This window comes from Sphaeramia orbicularis, chromosome 11, assembly GCF_902148855.1.
Source record: "Sphaeramia orbicularis chromosome 11, fSphaOr1.1, whole genome shotgun sequence".
Lineage (NCBI taxonomy): Eukaryota > Metazoa > Chordata > Actinopteri > Kurtiformes > Apogonidae > Sphaeramia > Sphaeramia orbicularis.
This window is the reverse complement of record NC_043967.1, coordinates 36,716,464-36,737,110: the sequence shown is the minus strand read 5'-3', so window position 1 is coordinate 36,737,110 and position 20,647 is coordinate 36,716,464. Positions and strand designations below refer to the sequence as shown.

Genomic DNA, 20,647 nt, shown 5'->3' with positions numbered 1-20,647 from the left:
CAAGATTGCTTTTTTCACATCAGATGACATCGATATTTATCATGATATAAATCAAATCACTATTTTTGTCAAGCTTAAATTTTCCGTTACTCATAAGTTAGTTGTGAAGACATCAGAAGGTTATTTTTGATTTAAGTATGATTTATTTTTGTCAGAGGTTGAACATGACAGATGTGCTGAAGAACATTATACAACTGTTTCAGATAAATAAAACAGGTACATATATTTAAAACTAAAGGAAAAGTCGGACCAGCAGGCAAAAGCTGTCAAATTTTAAAAGAGAACACAAACAAAGAAGACCACCTTCACAAAACAATAATGGGTGTATATTAGGGCTGGGTAAAAAAATCGATTTAATCGATTTTGGATCGATTTCTTTTCAATTTTGCGTAATCGATTAATGGTGGATGAGATCGATTTTTCAGAGCAGGACCGCGAGTTAATGACTCAGAAACCGCCAACAAGAAGCGCGGCCGGCTCCGTCTCGGGCGTCTTGGTCATGCTTGCGACGGTTCTGGCATAGGAGGAACAAGGAGGAAGGGTGGGGAAAACCCCTCTGTGGGAGATCCCCCCAGCCTCAAACTCGAACTCGCAGTGCGGAGGAACTGGCTGGCGGTGCGGGTCGCGGAAGCCGATTGTTCTAGAACTATTAACTTGGATCACCTGTGGTTGAGTGCGGAGTTAGAGGAATAGTAAAGCGGAAATCACAAAGCTCCACCCACCCTCCTCCTACAGTGAGTTTCTTGTCCCAAGGGCCCCAACATGAGTCTGTTTCAGGGGGGCCACACTGGCGTCAGTGCCCCAGGGTGACAGTAATGTGCCTTAAGGCTGGAAGCACCAGCCATAAAACAGAATAAAGATGACGAAGAAGTCCGCTCTGATCCACTGGAGAAACATGGACATGTTTGTGTCCTGTTCATTATTTCAGAGTAGATTCATCTGTTTACTGATGAAATGTCAGATTTATTGCCTTTCTAATATCAACATTGATTCTGTGTTGCATGGCTGCAGTAGTCAAATAATCAAGTTACAATTCAAAATTGTACTTTGGTATCACTAAATGAATCTGAATCAATCAATACTAAATCGAATCAAATCGAGTCGCAATTAATCGATTCAGAACCTTATGAATCGAAATCGAATCAATTAAGGAAATTGGCCATGATACCCAGCCCTAGTGTATATACGTGGGGGCACATTCCTTAACTGCCGTAACTGGCGTAAAAACCGAAAGTGAAACTTAAGGAAAGGTGCGCACTTGCGTTCTTCTCACAGGCTACATGTATTCGTTCGGTACACCTCCGTATTGTATTGAAGGCCCTGAACTGCAACGGTTCACATCCTACTTCTCACTAACCTGGTCGCCCAAGTTCTCGATCACATTTTCTCCTGAGGGCACACTCATTATCCCAAATATTAGCGTGTGTGCTGCAGCTGCTCTTATGCCTGTGCTGTGTGTGTTAACCTAACTTGTCGTGGCTCTAGCGTGATTGGTGCGGTGCGGTGCTACTTAATTATGATTGGCTGTTCTTATGTCTGTCAAAACATGGACGAATAAATTCTATCAAAATTCTATCAAGCATGTCTCATATTTCTACTGAGGAAAAGTTATTTTGCGATATATATCATTATCATTTTATCGCCCAGCCCTAATAGATAGTATAGACAGATAAACAGAGCACAGTTATCTGATGCATATTTATAGCTAGAGGAGCTTTTCAAAGTTTAAATAGTGAAGTAAATAAGAGGACAAAAAGGTATAATATAAAGTCAATGCATTAACAAAACTAGACATGAATCAACATAAAAGACTATTCTTGATGCATGATTCATGCATGAGGGTGATACCTTACTATTCACTTTAATAAAGTTGTCGGCATACATGCTGCTCTTACAATCACCACTGAAGCGTGGCGGCACAATATCATAAATTTCACATACTTCAACTCAAAGATCAGAACAAAAGAACAAACTTTCTGATGCCATCCATCTTCAAACAAAATAGAGGGAAAAGAACAGTGCAAGTGTGCAGAATAGTGATTTGATTTTCCTTTCAAACATCCACACACAGACATTTCTCATTTTTCTGGTTAGAAATAGAACACATAACATTTACAGCAGATTTGATTTTCTTTCTCGCCCAAAGAGGAAATAAAATATTTTCCACTGAACATATTTTCCATCACCAATGAATTGTGTGACTATTATTACTGAAATAACCATTGTCTCCCTCCGTCTCTCTCTCTCTCCTAACGTCCACAGTGCTGAATGACGCTCGCAGCAGCAGCTACTTTTCATCATTTTTTCTGATTCGTCACATTGTTATTAATAGGAATAATTCAAATAAAAGCCAAATGAAGTGCTTAATAGATGTTTTATCAGTCATTTCTGACTACATAAGTGAACTCCACAGAAAACCATGGAGTGGTTCAAACACTGGGTACTATTTTGTTTTCCTCTCATATTTAAGGAGCAGTATTTAAGAAAATGATGTACTTATATATATATATATCCCTTTCATTCCTGAGTCTTTATATTGTAAAAGCATTACATATTCTCATTTTACTACTTGCTGAGCGCAGATATAGGTCTGAATCATGTGCGTATGGGTAACCTCATCCAATGAGTGGCTTTACTCCAGATATCTCCGCCGTCTCATAATCTTGTTCCCATGAAGTGGTGAAATGGGGATTCTGTGTAAAGCTCTCCAACACAGGCTGAGCCTCACCCATCTCTCTTGAACATAGAAAGACTGTACTGGCAGAGTGGAAGAGAAAGCAAGTGGGAGATTAATTCATTTTTAAACGCTCTGTGTGCTTGACCTTGTCTGCTTGACACTACAGTGAAGCTGATGTGCAAGAGTCTTCAGGCGAAGCGGCATGCCTGAGAGCCGACAGGATCGTCACCTACTGCTTTACGTCATATTGCCACCTAGTGGTCACCTCAAGCATGAGGAGCAGAGCAGGACACCAGCTTCAGAGACACCTCCAAGTAATGAGGAAGGTCTGAGAACAAATGGTTCTTCATGCAACACAAAGCAAGGGCATAAAGCATCCTATACTTAGAATGTGTGACTGATGATATGTGTGATGACCTTTGTGGATCTATTGCATGAAACTCTAAAATGTACGTACAGTGTAAATGTACTTCAGTGCAGAGCTCAATGATGTGCAAAAAATTTGCTTTGACAGATAATGCTAATAATTGGAAATTGTAATTTTTGTATTTGATTTTCTGTGAAAAAAATATTGGAACAATCCACTACTATATGAGACATTTTGCAGCGTCTGAGCTTAAGAAACACAAATGCTCTGCAGTGATTTCTCTACCACTCTGGGGAGAAAAGATACCATATTAGCCCAAACAGACAATGTGTATTGTTTTCTGGAAATAAGCTTTTTTAACGTGGAGAAGAGCTCATCTATAATTTGATAAACTGAAATTGTGCCCTGACTTCTCCAGTGAGCAGATGTGTTTTGTGTTTCTTTGAGCTATTTTCTGAAGGTTGTGCAAACACAAGTCAAAAATTATGCAAAACTCTATTGCTTCTAGTTGAATAACAATCAAACGAAGCTATCACAGCCCTAAACAAATCTAAGGCAAGTGCTGTCATGATGGGATTTTTGTTGGTTTCTGTACCAAAACAGCATGTTCCCTTAGACGTGGAGAATCTGATTTGTAGCTTGGGATGCCCAATCACACAATAATACTTCATTTTTAATGGTATGTTGGAAGACATTTTAATTTTTTTTTTTTTTTTAAAATGGATACTGTACTTGATCATTGTGATTTCAACATTTCTATTAATTCTTCAGCTCTAGTTCAATGTCCTGTCATTTGCAGGCTACATCAATGATGGTGATATGTCTTTCACTTTCATATACTAACAAGTGGTACCAGGCACAACAAACACCGCCCCTCGCACGTATTGCAGCTAATTTTGGCATCGATCCAGCTGATGTCATCATGTCTGTGTGTGGTGATATCAGCATATCAATTGCCTCTATATATGTGCCAAGTTTGAAGTAAATTGAAACAAAACGTATGTATTTATAGACATTTGACATTTCGCCCATTATAAGCAAATGGGAGAAGAAAAAAGATTTTTTTAAAATTCATAAAAAATGTGAACTTTGACCTACTTTTCCCGAAATGTAATGACATCTATACTGGGTCACTGGCAATCTATAAACCCAATTTGGTATGAATTGAAGAAATAGTTTTGCTGTTTGAGTGTTAGCAAACAAACAAACCAAACCAAAAACAACACCCCTTGCCACCCCTTCGGGGGCCAGGATATAAATATACATATCAAGCTTAGTTTGCACATTTTTCAGGCAAACAATACCCCATTTTAATTAAAACCGTAAATCTTTCCATTGAGAACAAGTAATGTAAAGTCTCCGAAGCTTTCTTGCCAAAACAAAAAACACCATACCAGACAAGATCACAAGATTTGGCAGGAGTTTCTTTAAACAACTACAAGCCAACAAAAACGACCATACTGTAGGAAAACACACCTTGGTCCAATGAAGACTTGGAACAACGCTAATCTAAATCACATAAAGTGCTTTAGACCTGGGGTTGTGCAGCTGGAGTAGAGGCCCTGGGGACAGTAGACAATGACTGGAGAGAGCTGCTTCGTCTGGATGGAATGGCTGACTGGTGTATGAGTATGTCTGGAGCCAGGCAGTGTCAAGACTAACACAAAAGAAATGTAACAAAAAAAAAATGCAGACAAACAGATGGAGAGGAAAAGTCAGATAGTCTACGAGGGAAAGAAGAGGGCAGAGGTGGGGAGAACAAGACACAAAAATGTGAAAAGAAAGAACAATAAGACAAAAAAAATATAGAGGCGAAAAAGTGACAGGAAGACATGGAGACCAAGAGGCTGAGAGAGGCTGAGATCTGGATGGCGGTCTGTGTTTCTGTCAGTTTCCAGGCCAAGCTTTTTGCCAAACTGTACGCTCTGACTCTTGGAGGAAGAAAAGACAGCAAGGACATGTGCAGGATATTATATCAGACAAACTATGAGCTTGTCTCTGGCTCAAGAAAAGCTTGAGGAAAAGAGGAAAGTTTTTTTCATTAGATAATTTCAGACCCGAGCCAATGACATATCGAATTTAAAGGTAGTGAGCTGATTTTGGCAGCTTGTGGGGGAAAAATGAAATGTGCTGAGTAGGGCGGGAAAGATGGATGGAGAGTGTATTGTGTGTATGTGTGTGAGTGGGTTGCACATGTCGTTGTATATGTGCGTATACCCATGCAGCACTTGTGTGTGAGTGCGGCTGTGTGAGTCATAACCCCTGCCTCTTCCACAGAAAGATGGATGTGGTTTCCTGCCCTGACAGAGAAGAATGGGCTAATGAAGTTCTCCAGGTTTTCTCACTGAGACACAAAGAAAGGGTGGAGAAAAATGAAGCAAAAAATAACACAAGAAAATGAAAATTACAAGGTGAACATGTAAGGGAGAGGGAAATGAAATGCCATGGCTGTTCATGGCAGGAAATGACAAAGGGGAGGAGGACTTGGGCTCTGTCCAAAATGGCCCGCGATGTGCTACTGGCATACTGATTCAGTCCTCAAGTAGTATGCATTACATATGCTATAAACTTGCAGCTTACCAAAGATACATGGACGAATATTATACAGGCTAAATTTGACAATACATTTGCTGCTTGAGATACTTCATCTTTTATTTTTAAATGGCTTGTACAGATCAAGATGGTCATATACAAGTTAGTCCAGCAACGACAAGTAAATTCAGAAAACTGCATCAAAATGCCCCGCCTTCGCTCACTGGAAGCTGGGATAGGCTCCAGCATTGCCACCACCCTCTGGAGGATAAGGCGGTCTGGAAATGGATGGATGCACTGGTGTTTTTTAATGTAGATTTGGAGGAAAAACATGCATGCTCTTGCCTTTTGAAATGCTGAAATGAGCAAATAAATTATGTACCACACACGGGCAACCGATGCGAACAGTCTCATTCATATAAAACAATGGGAGATTTCTGTTAGAATATAGCATAGATTTCTGCAAACATGCTAATTGCTTCCATGATGATGAGCCTGGTGGTCATGTGACTATGTAGTACACAGGTGTCAAACATGTGGCCTGGGAGCCAAATCTGGGCCGCCAAAGGGTCCAATCTGGCCCGTGGGATGAATTTGTGCAATACAAAAATTACACTGAAGATATTGAAAATCAGTGGAGTCAACATAGTTTTAATTCAGGTTCCACATACAGACCAATTCAGTCTAAGTGGGTCAGAACCAGTAAAATAGTCTTACAATAACCTATAAATGTATTTTTTTAGTGTAAAAAAAGTAAAATTACAGGAAAATGTTTAGATTTACAAAGTATCCTTCTACAAAAAATGGGAAAAACCCAAACAAATATGAACAACCTGAAATGTCTTTAGAGAAGCAAATGTCATTTTAACAACATTCTGCTCGTTACTAAATGTTTTGTGTATTTGTAATTGTAATGTAAATTGTAATGCACATGTGTAAATGATAAACTGAGGCAGAATATTGTTAAAGTTGCACGTATTTTTCTTAAGACATTTCAGATTGTTCATGTTATTCAGCTTTGTAAGGAAACTTTGTTGATGTAAATGTTTTCAAAATGTAATTTGATTTTTTTCACTGTTATTATTTCACTGGTCCGGCCCACTTGAGATTGTATTAGGCTGTATGTGGCCCCTGAACTAAAATGAGTTTGACACCCCTGATGTAGCAGGTTATTTTTACATTCTATCCATTTTCCACAATTTTCCAAGAAGCTGAAACTTAGTCTGATACATTGCTCAGCTGTCACTATTTCCGCTACATAAAAGATAAAATTAGTTAAAAGCAGGTACGTTGTCTACAGCAGCTTAATGGTGGGTCAACCAGCTTATTAAACCTTATTTCACATCAAAATCAGAGTGGCCATAGACCTCCTCTTGGTTTTTAGCTGTTTTTTTTTGGTTCTCACATAAAAAGACTTCACAGAAAAAAGTCTATTTTATTTTTATTTTCTATGCCCGTGCACTCACTTGCAATATCACCAAGTGTTGTAGAAGGATTAATTATTTCCAAATAGAGCTATTCAAGTCCTCTGGTGAAAATCATTATAATACACTAAGTTACTTTACATATGCAGATTACTGCTCATATTCTGCAGGATGGAACATGTATTAAACTATACACATAATATGAATACAGCAGGTGCTATATGTGATTCTGAATACACCACCAGACACAGAAAGGGAAACAGAAAACAGAAAAGCTCAAGAGAAACAGGAGAAAACAATGTGAACATAAAAATTAACTGAGAGATCGAAGGGGATGAAAAAGGACACAAGCAATAACAAGAGAGGGACTGAAAGAACAGAATGACAAATACATACAAAAAGGGGGAGAAAACTTGCAAACGATCGAGGAAAAAAAAACAGAGGAGGAGAAAGCAAAGGATTTGCAACGACAGCTGGAAAAAAAAAAAAAGAGGAAAGCGCTGACGTGTGCATTTGGTCCAGCTGTTCATTAAACGGCTCTGTTGCTAATTAGGCTGCTATGAGGTCACGCTGTCGGAGTCATTGATTCCACTTCCTGTTTCGGGCAGCCAATAGTGAGCGGCTGTCAGGCAGGCACCTGAATTCTCCAGGATGATAAATGGCATGCACACCGGGGCCAAAATCAACGACCCTCATTCCCAGACAAACATGGCTGGGCTGAGCTATTGGCTGGTCAGCGCTGGACCAGGTCTCGGTCTCAAGGGGAAAATAATAAGCATTTAATTAAGGAGAAAGTAGTGGTGTACCGACTAAATGAAACTTTACATTGTAACTGAAAGGAAAATGTCAGCTCACAGACTTTGAAATTGGGGTGAAACAGCAGATGAGTCATTTCGGATATATCATTCGAAATGCCTCTGACCGACTGTATTATTCAGTCCAGAATATGTACACGGTGGCAGCCATCACAAATTTGTTCCAATTTAAGAATGGTCTCCTCCCACATCCTTCTTTATCCTCAGTAGGAGTCTGGTGAGAGAGATTAGCTCCGAGCCAATCTGTAGAAATTGGGAAGGGACTGCCGCAGTCATAAATCCAATCAAACAGTGGTGGATAGCCTCGCTGTAGCCCTGCATGGAGCCTCACACTGTGCAGGCCCAGTCAGTGTCTATGTACAGTATGTGTGTTTCTTGGGAACATGCTTTTATGCTGACATGATACAGAGCACAACATGAATGTTTATGTGCATGCAGTATCAGCATATTTACTTTGAAAGGGGCTATATGTAGTACTTCTACTTTCCAATATAATTTATAATTTACACAATGACCTAAAAATATCATTAGAGTGTTTAGAATGAAGAGTTCTGAAGACACAAATATACTGGATTTTAGACATATGAAATTAATCTATTTACAACAGTTTGGGGGATTTACGTGACCACTAGAGGGAGTAGTGAGTCACTCTGCCGGTGAGGAAAACTAAGAAAAATAGGGCCAAATGTCCTGTAGTCCAACAGCATATTTAAAGACATTAATTGATATTCCTTTGACCTTTCAAGGTTACTGAAGGTCAAAGGTCATGGCACCAAATTAAAGCCCATATGTGACATCCTATCTATTGCCAATAGTAATTATATTAATATCTTCAACTGTTTTTGGACCTTCGGGCTGTTGGACTAAAAAGCGATGAGAAATAATTTTCAGAGGCAATGAAACTGACAAAGTAATAAAACCTAAAAGCACTGCTGTTTTCTCCACTGGGCACAGCTCTAAATGAAAAGAATGGAGTTTGATGATGAAATCAGTGTTTCTTCTACACGGGTGAGTTTGATTATGAGGCTCATAAAGATATAAAGTCATTATGTGATGTAAAAGATTAAAGGTTAAAAGTGAACTTGGTTTACCCTCTTCATGAAGGAATTTGATTTACCCATCCCAAAATATACACAGAACCCAGCATTAGCAATTAGCATTAGCACATAGCACACATTAGGAACAGTGAGCTGCCATTGAAGGCACACGGGTACCAACTCCAGATCTTCATTACTGTGTTATTATATTTGTTGGGTTCTCTATTTGTTGATCCATGGTATAGACTAAACTGTGACAGTTTTGATCTTGGGATGATTCCAAACAGATCTTTAGTGCAGCTACTGACAACACAAACCATGCAGAAAACTGAGGTGATTTGTGGTTTTACTGTGGCTATTTTCTGTCTAAAACCAGAGCTTATGTCACAAAGACACGAATTCAACACACCTGGGATCTGTTACTCATCATGATATCATAATGGTGACCAATATCTCAAAGGTGACCAATCACAAACATGGACAAGATTAGATCAGCTGTAAAATTCCTCACAAGATTCAAATATAATCACACAAATATGAGAGACACTGCTCACTGCATGAATGTGTGAGTTAATATTCTTAACAGTATCACATTATTAAGGTGCAAATGGTTCTAACTGTAATTTGATCTGTTTATTCTGTTACATTAATGCCATGCTTATACTGTATGTATGTTTATGGCATGTAAGATAGTTTTAGTCTTATTCTTTCAAACCTGGTGCTGCTAAATAGTCTGGTACTAAGTAAAGAGGAAACATAAGTACAGGGATAGCAGGTTTTCTGTCAGATACTCTAAGGTTAGCATGTTTAAGACTTAAATACCTAAAGTCTGATTCAAGACTATTTTTTATATCACTAAATAATAGAAAATGAAAGGGTTTAGATAGTCTCTATAACTTTCATGTTCTTCAAAGATCCTATTGGTATCACTGGGGGTTTATTTTTATTCTTTTATATATCCAACATGAGGTCCTCAATATCTTCAAGGAGAATTGATTAGTAAATAAACCTGATCTGCTCCAGAGCAGGGTAAGTTACCATGGCGATTTAACCTAATAAGTACCTGTGCGATACTGAAAACCCAGGGCTGAACCAAAAGTTAAGCTGTTAACCTATCGGTGCTGCACTGTAATACCAGCCCCAGAAGTCAGTCTGAAGGTGTACGAACCCTTTCAGAGACTTAGATTGGGTCTGCACAAGGAAAATAATGAAAATATATAATGTACTGTAACACTGTCCAATACTGCAATGATGATATTACACACATTTTATAAAGCAGTTGGGTGCTTCTATGAAACTGGGTTCATTTTGGTATGTGGCCCTTTGCCAGCTTTTTAGACCCAATAATAAAAGAGAAATTTGGACATATTTCCCCCAGGATGTACCTAATGATGACCTCAGATAAATACAAAAAAAAAAAAAATACTCTTGCTCTGAGCCATCCAAAAATTAATGAATTTTTGATAAAATATTTGGCCAAAAATAGGACCAAAATGAGGACAGGAAAAGCTACCTAGGTGTTATCTTGAGAACATCGCTTGAAATGGTCTTATGTACTGCTATAAATAAAGACACTGTGTTAAATTTGAGGATCCTTGTATTTTTTCTAATCCAAACATGCAGGTTTTTCATGAAACAGCAGTCTCATTCCACGTTTGCCGTGTAACCCATCGTGTCCACTCACATTACATGCAGAACCTGCCCATTTAAACACATATAAATCGCAAGTGAGTTTGCAACAGCGGTCACTTTTGTGAAACACTGCCTTGCACAACTGGTTCGATTCCCAAAATGTACCTATGAGAGAATTTTTTAAAATAGTAGTGCAAAATTTTTGTGTACTTTTTACCATGTTACATGCAGATTCTTGAATAAAAATAATATAAAAATGTGTTTTATCTGAAAAATAGTTTCTTTTTTATCTCAATAAATAACTGTTTTTAAAATAGACCCAAAGTGCTTCCAAACTTGCTTCATAACATTAGTCTACATCTGGTTTGAATTGTCAGCCCCCATGTCCTGTTTTTAGGAACCAGTTTAACAGAAGCACCCAGTTGTAAAACACTCAATTTCTCCATTTTCTGAATACAAAATATTGCCAAAACAGCAAAAGTGCTCTTCATTTTCAATACAAGGTCAGAGCTGCATTATTCTTGAAATGTTGTGTTTGCAAACCTTTTAGTTACCACCAACCTGTTATTTTCCATATCCTCAAGAACGAGAGAAAACCAATAAACAAGGATAAAAATAGACTACATGTATTTACAGACTGACAGTAGAACGTGCTTTCACTGTCAAATGTGCATTTATTGCCTTGTAAATAATTCTTTAAATAAAATGGCGTTAGAAAGGTAGTTTTCTCTGACCAAAAAAAGATACTAATAGCAATAAATTTGCTGTCCAGTCAAACATGCAATGTGGTGCAAGTATATCCTAATGTGGCGCAGATAATGCAGATTTACTTTTAACAACAGAAGCTTATAGGGAATTAGTCTAGCTTTCATGCTGACTCTAAAAGGTAATCTCTTTTAGTAAGCCACTGATTTTAAGAATGTAATTGTATTCTTAGTACCACCTACTTAAACTATTGCGTTATTACCCAATATGGGTGTACAGCATGAATATATCTATTGATAGCGTACATTTAAAAACATTCATGTGTATTTCTGTGTCTGTGTAAGAAAGCAGGGATGGATTGTGGATGTGGGCTGTTGTTCCTGTAGGTAGATGTCGGTGACTGTAACCAGCAGTAAAGAGACTCTGGAGACTCACCTAAAGCGACCAATGAATCTGCTGTGAGCTGAGAAAAGACAGACCTAGAGGGAGCAGGTAAGATAACAGTCCCCCAGGGCAAAGATGTGTGTTTGTGTGTGTGCTCATGACCAATTGGAGGGGAGTGCAGGGTGTGGCAATATAAAATGACCTAGTTCTTTTGAACTAACAGCTCTCTTTCCTAATTTTGCCGGCAATCCAGTGACAACTGGGCTGAACAGTATGTGACAATGGCTGAAACCACAAAATCGTGACAGGTTCACACAGTTTGTGTTTGCGCCTGGTTGGACCCATTGCTTATCAAATTAAAAGTGTAGTTCCAACAGCCCAGTGGTCTCAAACGCATCCTGGAAGATCTAACTGCTGAAGAACAGTTTATGCATGAATAGCGTAATATAGGACAAAGTAGCTCCAAGTTTGGTGATGTAATAAAGCTCTATATCAGGGGTGTCAAACTCATTTTAGTTCAGGGGCCATATTCAGCCCAATATGATCTCGAGCGGGCCAGACCAGTAAAATAATGACTTAATAACCTATAAATAATGACAAATCCAAGTTTTTCATTTTGTTTTAGTACATAAAAAAAACCCAATTAAATTCTGAAAATATTTACATTTTACAAAAAAGATGTGAATAACCTGAAAAAACAGAAATTTCATTTGAAAAATTTGTGCAATTTTAACAATATTATGCCTCGACTTATTATTTATACATGTACATTACACACAATGTTACATAAACATTTGGTAACAGGCAGAATATTGTTAAAATTTTGGGGTTTGGAATTTGAACAATTTCTACAATATTCCATCTCTTATTATTAACACAACTACAGATCACAGTGGATCCATAAATGCACCAAACATTTAGGAACAGTCAGAATATTGTTAACATTTCTCATTTCGGGTTGTTAATCTTTGTTTATATTTATGTATTTATTTGTATTTTATTGTGAAAAAATAGCTCTGTAAATGTAAATATTTTCACAGTGTAATCTTATTTTTTTCACTCAAATTTTTCACAAAGAAAATGTATAGTTGTCATTATTTATGCATTACTGTGTTGTTATTTTTACTATAGATCACATTGGTCTGTATGTGGAACCTAAACCAAAATGATGTGGACAACCTGGACTGTTCAGTTTAATTTTTGCACTTTCATCCCGCGGGCCGGAATGGAACCTCCGGCGGGCCAGATTTGGCCCCCGGGTCACATGTTTGACACCTGTGCTCAATATGGTTTGACATTGGACAAAAACTGCTGGACATTATTTCACTGCCAGATAAAATAAAATACCATCGTAATATTTGTGCTTAATAGCAAGAATGAGTCATATTTCCAGCTGCTTAATGGAATAGGTGCACTATATTTTAATTGTAACACAAGTTTTAAATTCTCCTGAGTCAGAGTTTTTGATCATTCTTATTTCAGGGTTTTTGCCGGCTTTTAACAAGTTCAATTTAAGACATTTCGAGACTTCTTCAAGACATTATCACTGCAACTTTAAACCTATTTCACGCCACACTGAACCTGGTCTTACCCATATTAGAAGAAAGAGGTTAATAGAAACAATTGTAAGTTATTACTAAAAGGAGGAGACACCACTTTAGTCCACACAAAGTATTGCAACACACGAACTAAGAGAGTACATTTGTTAAATCTTGAGCTAGAACTTGATGAAAATGATCCCTTGTATGCAAACTAGGCCAAAACTTTCTTTAGAACGATACACACACACGTGTACTGTAAATGTGACAGTAAAAAAAAACATTTATCTTTTCACACTATCTAAGAGGAAACTGTCAGACGTGCACACAAAACTCTGAAGGACCCCTACACATTCTACACTCACACAGAATAAGAATTATTACCTTCAGATAAACAGAACCAGCAATACAAAAACAACACTTTCTTTTTTTTTCCTACGTATATTATTCCACACAACAAACAAACAGCTCAAGCCTTCCTAGAGTAATGTATTAGACCTCTGGGATTAATGATCATTTCTCATTTTTATTATTATATATATTTTCTCTCACAAAGCATATTTAATCTATTGCTGGTGTTTGCATGTATTATTGTGTCTCTGTGTTGTGCTTTAGTCTATATTATATTTACATTTAAACTATATACGTTATTGCAGCTGTGTGTAGCACCACTGCCCAAGCCCTGTGAGGACAATAAAGGATGCCGAATTTCATCTGAAACATGTCACATCAGTATAACAACCTCCTATTTGTCACGTCCTCAACCTCTGGAGGTATGGGATCCAGCCCAGCACAGTTTTCGTTGCATTTGTCGTACACAAGGCGCAGTTTGCGGAAGAGCACGGAAAGCATGCGTAGATGCTCCTGAAGTTTTCCAAGCCGGTCCTGATGGGTGTTGGGATGGTAGGTGACTCCATTGGGCAACTGAGAAGCAGCAAAGAGCACAGACAGTGTTCAACAAAGTACAACTTTACAGTATAGCTAGCATTAACAAAAAACAGCACCCTACGACTACGCTATTAGGACTGTTTGTTTTCAAAATGACTTAGGACTATGTGATGATGATGATGATGACGATATAGAGTGCTGTGCAAAAGTTTTGAACCCAAAGTAGGTTTGCTAATTTAGCAAGAGTATCATGATCATGTATAATAATATAAACTGAATTACAAAACAGCATTAAAAAAGGAGTTTCAGAAAAAAATGTAGTGAAGTATTTATTATTTAGTGTGACATTCCTTTGTACTTGAACTCTTCTGCACTGACATTACAAGATTTACTGAACTCATCTTCCAGTGTTTTACACAAGGTTTCATTCCACACACGTCCAATGTTTCTTATTGTTCGGGCTATTTTTGTCATGGGAATAAAGATCCCACTAACTACTGACTGTTTCCTGTGGAAGCCGTCTTTATATAAAAGCCAAGTGGCCTCTGTGTGCATGCATGCATGTATGTGTGTGTGTCTGGGGATTCAGACAAAATCCAGAAAGAGCTGACTGCTGCAGTTTGGCATATTTATGTATTTTTAGTCAAGGAACAAACTAGCAAAAACGGCAAGTTCATAGGACCAACATTTTGGCAGATATTAATAATTTTGGAAAGCAATAACCTTACAATCATGTTGCTATACTCAGAATACTTTGGCGGTGACTGCTGGACAAATATGGTACAGCATGCACGAGTACACAACAGCATAAAAACTACCAAATCTAGAACCCATGGATCCTCACAGGTCAATGCGCTAGTGTAGTTTATATTTTTTGACTTCTCAATGCTGTACACAATATTTCTCTCAATTTCTTTGCTGTATTTACATAAAAATACTGAAAAATGATGCTCATCCCCACCATGAAAAAAACAACAAACCTACATATGACCTAAAACTTTTGCACAGTCCTATATATTATGTGAGAATAGAAAAACATTTACATATCTCAATATGATTTATGGATTATTCTGTTGTCTTGCAAAGCACATTGTTCACATCATTAGTTTTATCATTTGGATGATGTTTTGCAATATTCCACACATGCAGGAAATTTGCATCAAAGCAACTCGAACAAACATACAGGACGGGAATGCGACACAAAAAAGAGGAATTCTGGACACAGAAAGGACTCCATCTATCCAAGATACAAGGAGCTCTTATCTAAATGAAGGTCGACTTCTTCTCACGGACACAGCTTGAGCTTGATGAATAAGGCTGACTGCCAGTCGTCATAACAGACTCAAACAGCACAAACCTCTTTCACCACCTACACAAGAGTCATGTCAAACAGAACAGCAGTAGGCACACTTCATCCATACAGTCATTTGTTTACAACTATAGCTGACAGTGTTTGAGATGAGAGCTACAAATATGGTTAAGAGCTCAAAACAAACCTTTAACACACATGTGTATATTTGTTACGAGCTTGACTGCAAATTTTCAGAAAGGTTCTAAATCACAGGAATAGAATAATGAAATATAAGTTAAATATATTTTATTTGAGCAGTTCATATCAAGTATTATATTCATATGAAATTAACTCTATTGGATTATGTGAGTTTGGTCTTATAATTACATATACAAAGTGAATAAGAGTATGTTTATTAGATTCAAACTTACTACAATCGTACTATTGTAGGAGTTGTAAATCAAACAAAAAACAACTCAACAAGACCAAATAGTTCAGTTGTTTCACTCCTCATGTTTTCTTACACTTTCATACGAGCTGTCATCACTGGCTTTTAACTACAATGGGTGTAAAAGAGTAAGAAGACATGTTTTTATTGAGAGGATCAACAAGCCTCTGGGGCAACGCTGTCTGATTATAAACATCCTACATAACGTTAAAACAAGCCTGCCTTCAGGGCAAGCAACGCAAAAAGGGAATACACAGACGAAACAACAAAATACAGGGGAGGAGGAGAGGGAAGAGGGGGGAGGAAGCAGGACAAGAAGATAAATGAAGAATTTTTATGAGTATAAAGACAGCCTGTGACTTCAAAAAAAACAAAAAAACAAGTCAGAACAATGCTGTTTGTACATTCTGTGACTGAAGTGGTTGTTTTGGCCCGCTCCGGCTATGATTTTAATAAGGTGCAGGGAAAGATCATTTCGGAAGAGCTGACAGACATCCATGATAAACTGGCGCTGACCCCGGTCTTCAGGTACACAGACAGGCCTGAACTACGCGTGAACCGCAAAGAAAACAGATGGTGAAAACAGAATAAGCTATACAAAATACATCAAGAATTTCACGCGTTTAAACCATGACAGCTATCCGTTGTCACTTGAATGCAATAACCTGATACTGATATGACAATAAGATGCATTTTAACACATTAATAGGACACATAAGAGCTATGCATTGACTGTGGGGCTTAGCCGACCACAAGAGTAATAATATGCACATTTACATTTAAGGTTTCCTGTCAATGTAACTGCTATGAAAGGAGGAAGAACCTTGCACGATTAGCCTCTATTCTTTCACCTACGGTTGTGAAAATGTAGGTGTAAATAGGTCTAAGAGCAGCCTGTTGAGAGAGTAACCTTCAGAATTCAATACAGTACATAGTGACAACCTGTGTGGTCACCTCTGTTCTCTTAGATATCAACATGTTTCAGCGAATATTTTTGTAAAAAACACCTCAGAGTCTCTGGGCACAAGTTAACAGGGTGTCTGCACATTTTGTACACAGAATTTTATCATTTAAATACCTTTTCAATCAGGGAAAAAGAATAACATATCTGCAATAAAAGAAGGTGATATACCAGTCAACAGGAACATTTGTAGATTATAACAATTTCTTCATTTACAGGATATGAGCAGTGCAATGTATATGCAAAACCCAAAGCCCTTCCTTCCTGAACAACTGACAAGAAACAAATCATCACAAGTATATAATGAACAGCAAATTGACAGAATTAGAATTCACATGATTGTATCAATTTTATGCAACTTTTTACTTCTACATCACTGCATTGGAAAAGCAACTACTGTGGTTTCGACTCCATTACATTTGACTGACACGAACAGCGGCAGTTTATCATTTATGTCCTTCCAAACCACAGATCTCCAAATGAAAAACCGGCCCACCAAAAGTTCCAATCCAGCCCACGGGATGAATTTGCAACAGTCAAGGGTTGTCAAACTCATTTTACTTCAGGGGCCACACACAGCCCAATGGGATCTCAAGTGGGTCCGACCAGTAAATAGTAACAGACAACTAAATAAATAAAAATAATAATAATTTTAGCTTTTTTTTCCACTTGAAACAAACAGAAATTTGGAGTTGTCATTATTTACATTCATTATTATGTCATTATTATATTATTACATTTCTGGTCCGGCCAATGAACTAAAATGAGTTTGACACCTGTTTCCTGCTGTTTCCTGGTTTAGAGAAACATGGCAGTCACAAGACAGTGAAAAAACTAAGCTGAAGAAGTTGTAAAACTCCACTGAGATTTCTTTAGCACACTGGAGAGGGAACATCCACTTGAGTCGACAATGTGAGCCTATGTTTTTTTTTTTTTTGTACAAAACTGGAATTATGTGGTGACTTGTCAATGCAGGCAGACTTTTTTTGAGTTTTATTCTAAATACTGAAATAAGTGTAGGTCCACAGTTACAAAAGAGTAAACAGTTTTTAACCCAATAACAGTAACATATATACCAATATATGACTTAAGTACACAACCAGGTTTCCTACAGGTTTCTACAAGTTAAATTTAAGTCTCCGTAAGACCTTTAAAGACTACTTAAAACAGAATTTAGTGCTCATTTCACAGCCTATTTCATGACCATACTGGCAAAAATTCATGACTCCTAGAATTTAGGAAAACCTGTGTTACTCAGGTCGAGAATGATCTTTTCTCTAACCTGGCATCATTACATTTGCACTCTCCATGCTTACTTTTCACTTCTGAGATCATTTCTCACCGGGGGCTGCAACGTTAGTGATAATTAGTTCTTAATTTCAATATAAATTGTCAGGCTGGAACGAGTGGAACTAAGGTAGACGGTTGCATTCTTGCAGCTTGGACATTTCCCAGACACATTTAAACACAATCCAGCAAAGAAGTTCATGGCAAACATAACTTAAGACCTACTATATCAAATTTAATATCTTTTTAAAGACTTTTTTTAAAGTATTAAATACAGATTTGCAAATTCAAGATTTTTAAGACTTTTTAAGATCCTGTGGAAACTCTGACAACATATCACCAAACACAATATCAACAACAGAATCTAAACTAGGTAATAGGTACTCCTTTTAACACCTACAGCACTAAAATGTAATATGCATATTGATACAACAGTAAAAAAAAACAAAAAAACAATGACAGGAATAATTTTACTGCATAGTGTCTACTGTTACTTGCTCTCGTGCAATAAGTAGGTTTTGAAATCCAAACATTGTACTTTTACAGCAGTAACTGATCTGAATCCTTCTTTCCCCTCTGACCTGCATGTTCCTGAGGAGCTGGAAGATCTCCATGGTCCTGAGGACAATGTCTTGGACTGTCTCCTGGCCGATGCGACATAGGGACGCTGTGTTGACGTCTCGAGCTGCTTGAGCTTGTGGCTGCTGTTGCTGCTGAGGTGGAGGCGGCTGCCCCCCAAAGGGTGACACCAATGGAGGGGTTGTCATGGAGACAGCAGGTCAGGATGACAGTGAAGTGGAGAGGCAGGTGAGATTACCTGTCAGGATATTCTCCTTACATACCTTGAAGGGATGGCACAAAATGGTAGAAGAGAGACAAATCGAGATGAATGGGACAGAAATAGCACCAAGATATTAGTTTATGTGAGATGAATGTTAACTTCTGGGATGAAAATCAAAACGGACAGAGTCACAATGATGTATACTGAGGTTAGTGCAGTAATAACAGCACAAAATCCTTTTTTTGGCAAAAAAAAAAAAGTTGTAAGAAATGCATAGAACTGTGTTGAAATAATGCTAATCCATTTGTGCACAGACTACTGATATATTTGACAGTGGAAGCTATATTTTTAGAAATATTGGATTTTGAATAGCACGTGTATGTGAAAACTTTTGCTGGTGGATGGATGTGACATTACCCATGATGATCTGGTCAGTACCAGTACTTTATTAGTAATAAACTTATATACTTACTATTGCTAATTATTCTCTTATTCATAAATGTTATTATTGTGGATCTAAAACAATAACAGCTGACACAAAAACACAAAATGTGGCAGTGGACGGATGTGACATGGTTGTTACAGATCCCATCATACTGATGTTCGGCAGCCATGTCACCGTTTACACTAATGATCCCTGTGCAAAAACTAGTATCAGAGTTATTTATTGTATAGTTTATCATCATACTAAAGAGTAAATAACAATATAGAATTGTTATTTCTTTACAAAAACGCTTATTATTAGAAAACCGTTGATTTAAAAAGTGACGTGTGACATTCTTAATGTATGTATTGGCGTAACATAAGCAGGATGGATCAGCACCATACTCCATATTGCAACCTGTAAAAATAAAACATGTCGATGGCCAAAAAACAAAACCTCCTATCTGAAAAAATCACTTTTTCAGGAAACAAAAAAAAAAAACGTTTAGTTTTATTATAGTATGGTCTTTGTTGAAGATATCCAAGCATATTCTACTGTTCTCAGACTCTCTATTTATGTGTTAACAATACATACTACGTATTTATGCCCCCCAAAGTGCAGTCCATTTAATGTGAAAACTCAAAATCTAAAAATTTGCAGATAGGAGGTTTTGTTTTTTGGTCATCGATGTGATATGTAGTACATAATCTTGTAAGAAAAATTGGGGAATCTAGAAGAGTAGAATATTAGTTTTTCAGGTAAATTCAGTTCAAATATAACTTGGCCATCTGTGACATGAAAATATAGCATTAACTGTGATGAAATTGGACATTTTTGAGCTGAAAACATAGTTCATATGACCATCAACATGTTGCAACAGAACTGAAATCCTGTCAATTTGCAGAGCTTGCATTTACCAACACAAAGTTCCTTTGGGGATTTACTTTATTGATTTCTTATGAACAAAGACATAAATAAGACCTCTAAGCAAATTTTAGCCGTTATACACGAGACACAGTAAATAATCTAATATTATCTAGGTGTGTCAAAACTAAAGGAGACCTGAGTTCAGTAAATACATTCAATATAGATTAAAAAATCGCCATGCTAACGTCATAGCATCTCACGTTTGCTGTAAACCAGGTGTTATACACTTTACATGCGTATAAATAGTCTGATATAGTTGAATGCCACACCCAAAACAAATCCATGGAATAACGGTTTCATTAGCTAACATGGACAAGTGTAGTGACTGTCACCGAAGCTAAGTGGACAGTCAAAGCACAAGCCACTTCTGCTTTTCCTCGGTCTTTTCTTTTATGTCGTTTCACTGTCTCGCTCCAAAGTACATCGTAACTTTGCAGTGAGTGTTCATATGTATTTAATACCACGTTAGACAGCTTGTAATGTTACCTGTGTGCTGATAATTTATCTGTTTTGTTGACATGTCAAGTCT

The 20,647-nt window shown here is 37.5% G+C and overlaps 1 protein-coding gene across 1 annotated transcript in view; it reads right to left on the bottom strand.

Moving 5' to 3' along the window:
- Positions 1-20,647, bottom strand: part of med30 (mediator complex subunit 30) — a 69,685-nt gene extending 49,038 nt beyond the window's left edge. Inside the window, exons 1-3 of the mRNA XM_030148073.1 lie at positions 20,605-20,647; positions 18,568-18,828; positions 13,877-14,035 (exon numbers count right to left, since the gene is read on the bottom strand). Coding sequence (XP_030003933.1) covers positions 13,877-14,035; positions 18,568-18,753 — 345 coding nt within the window. The 5' untranslated portion in view covers positions 18,754-18,828; positions 20,605-20,647. The remainder of the gene's footprint in view (positions 1-13,876; positions 14,036-18,567; positions 18,829-20,604) is intronic.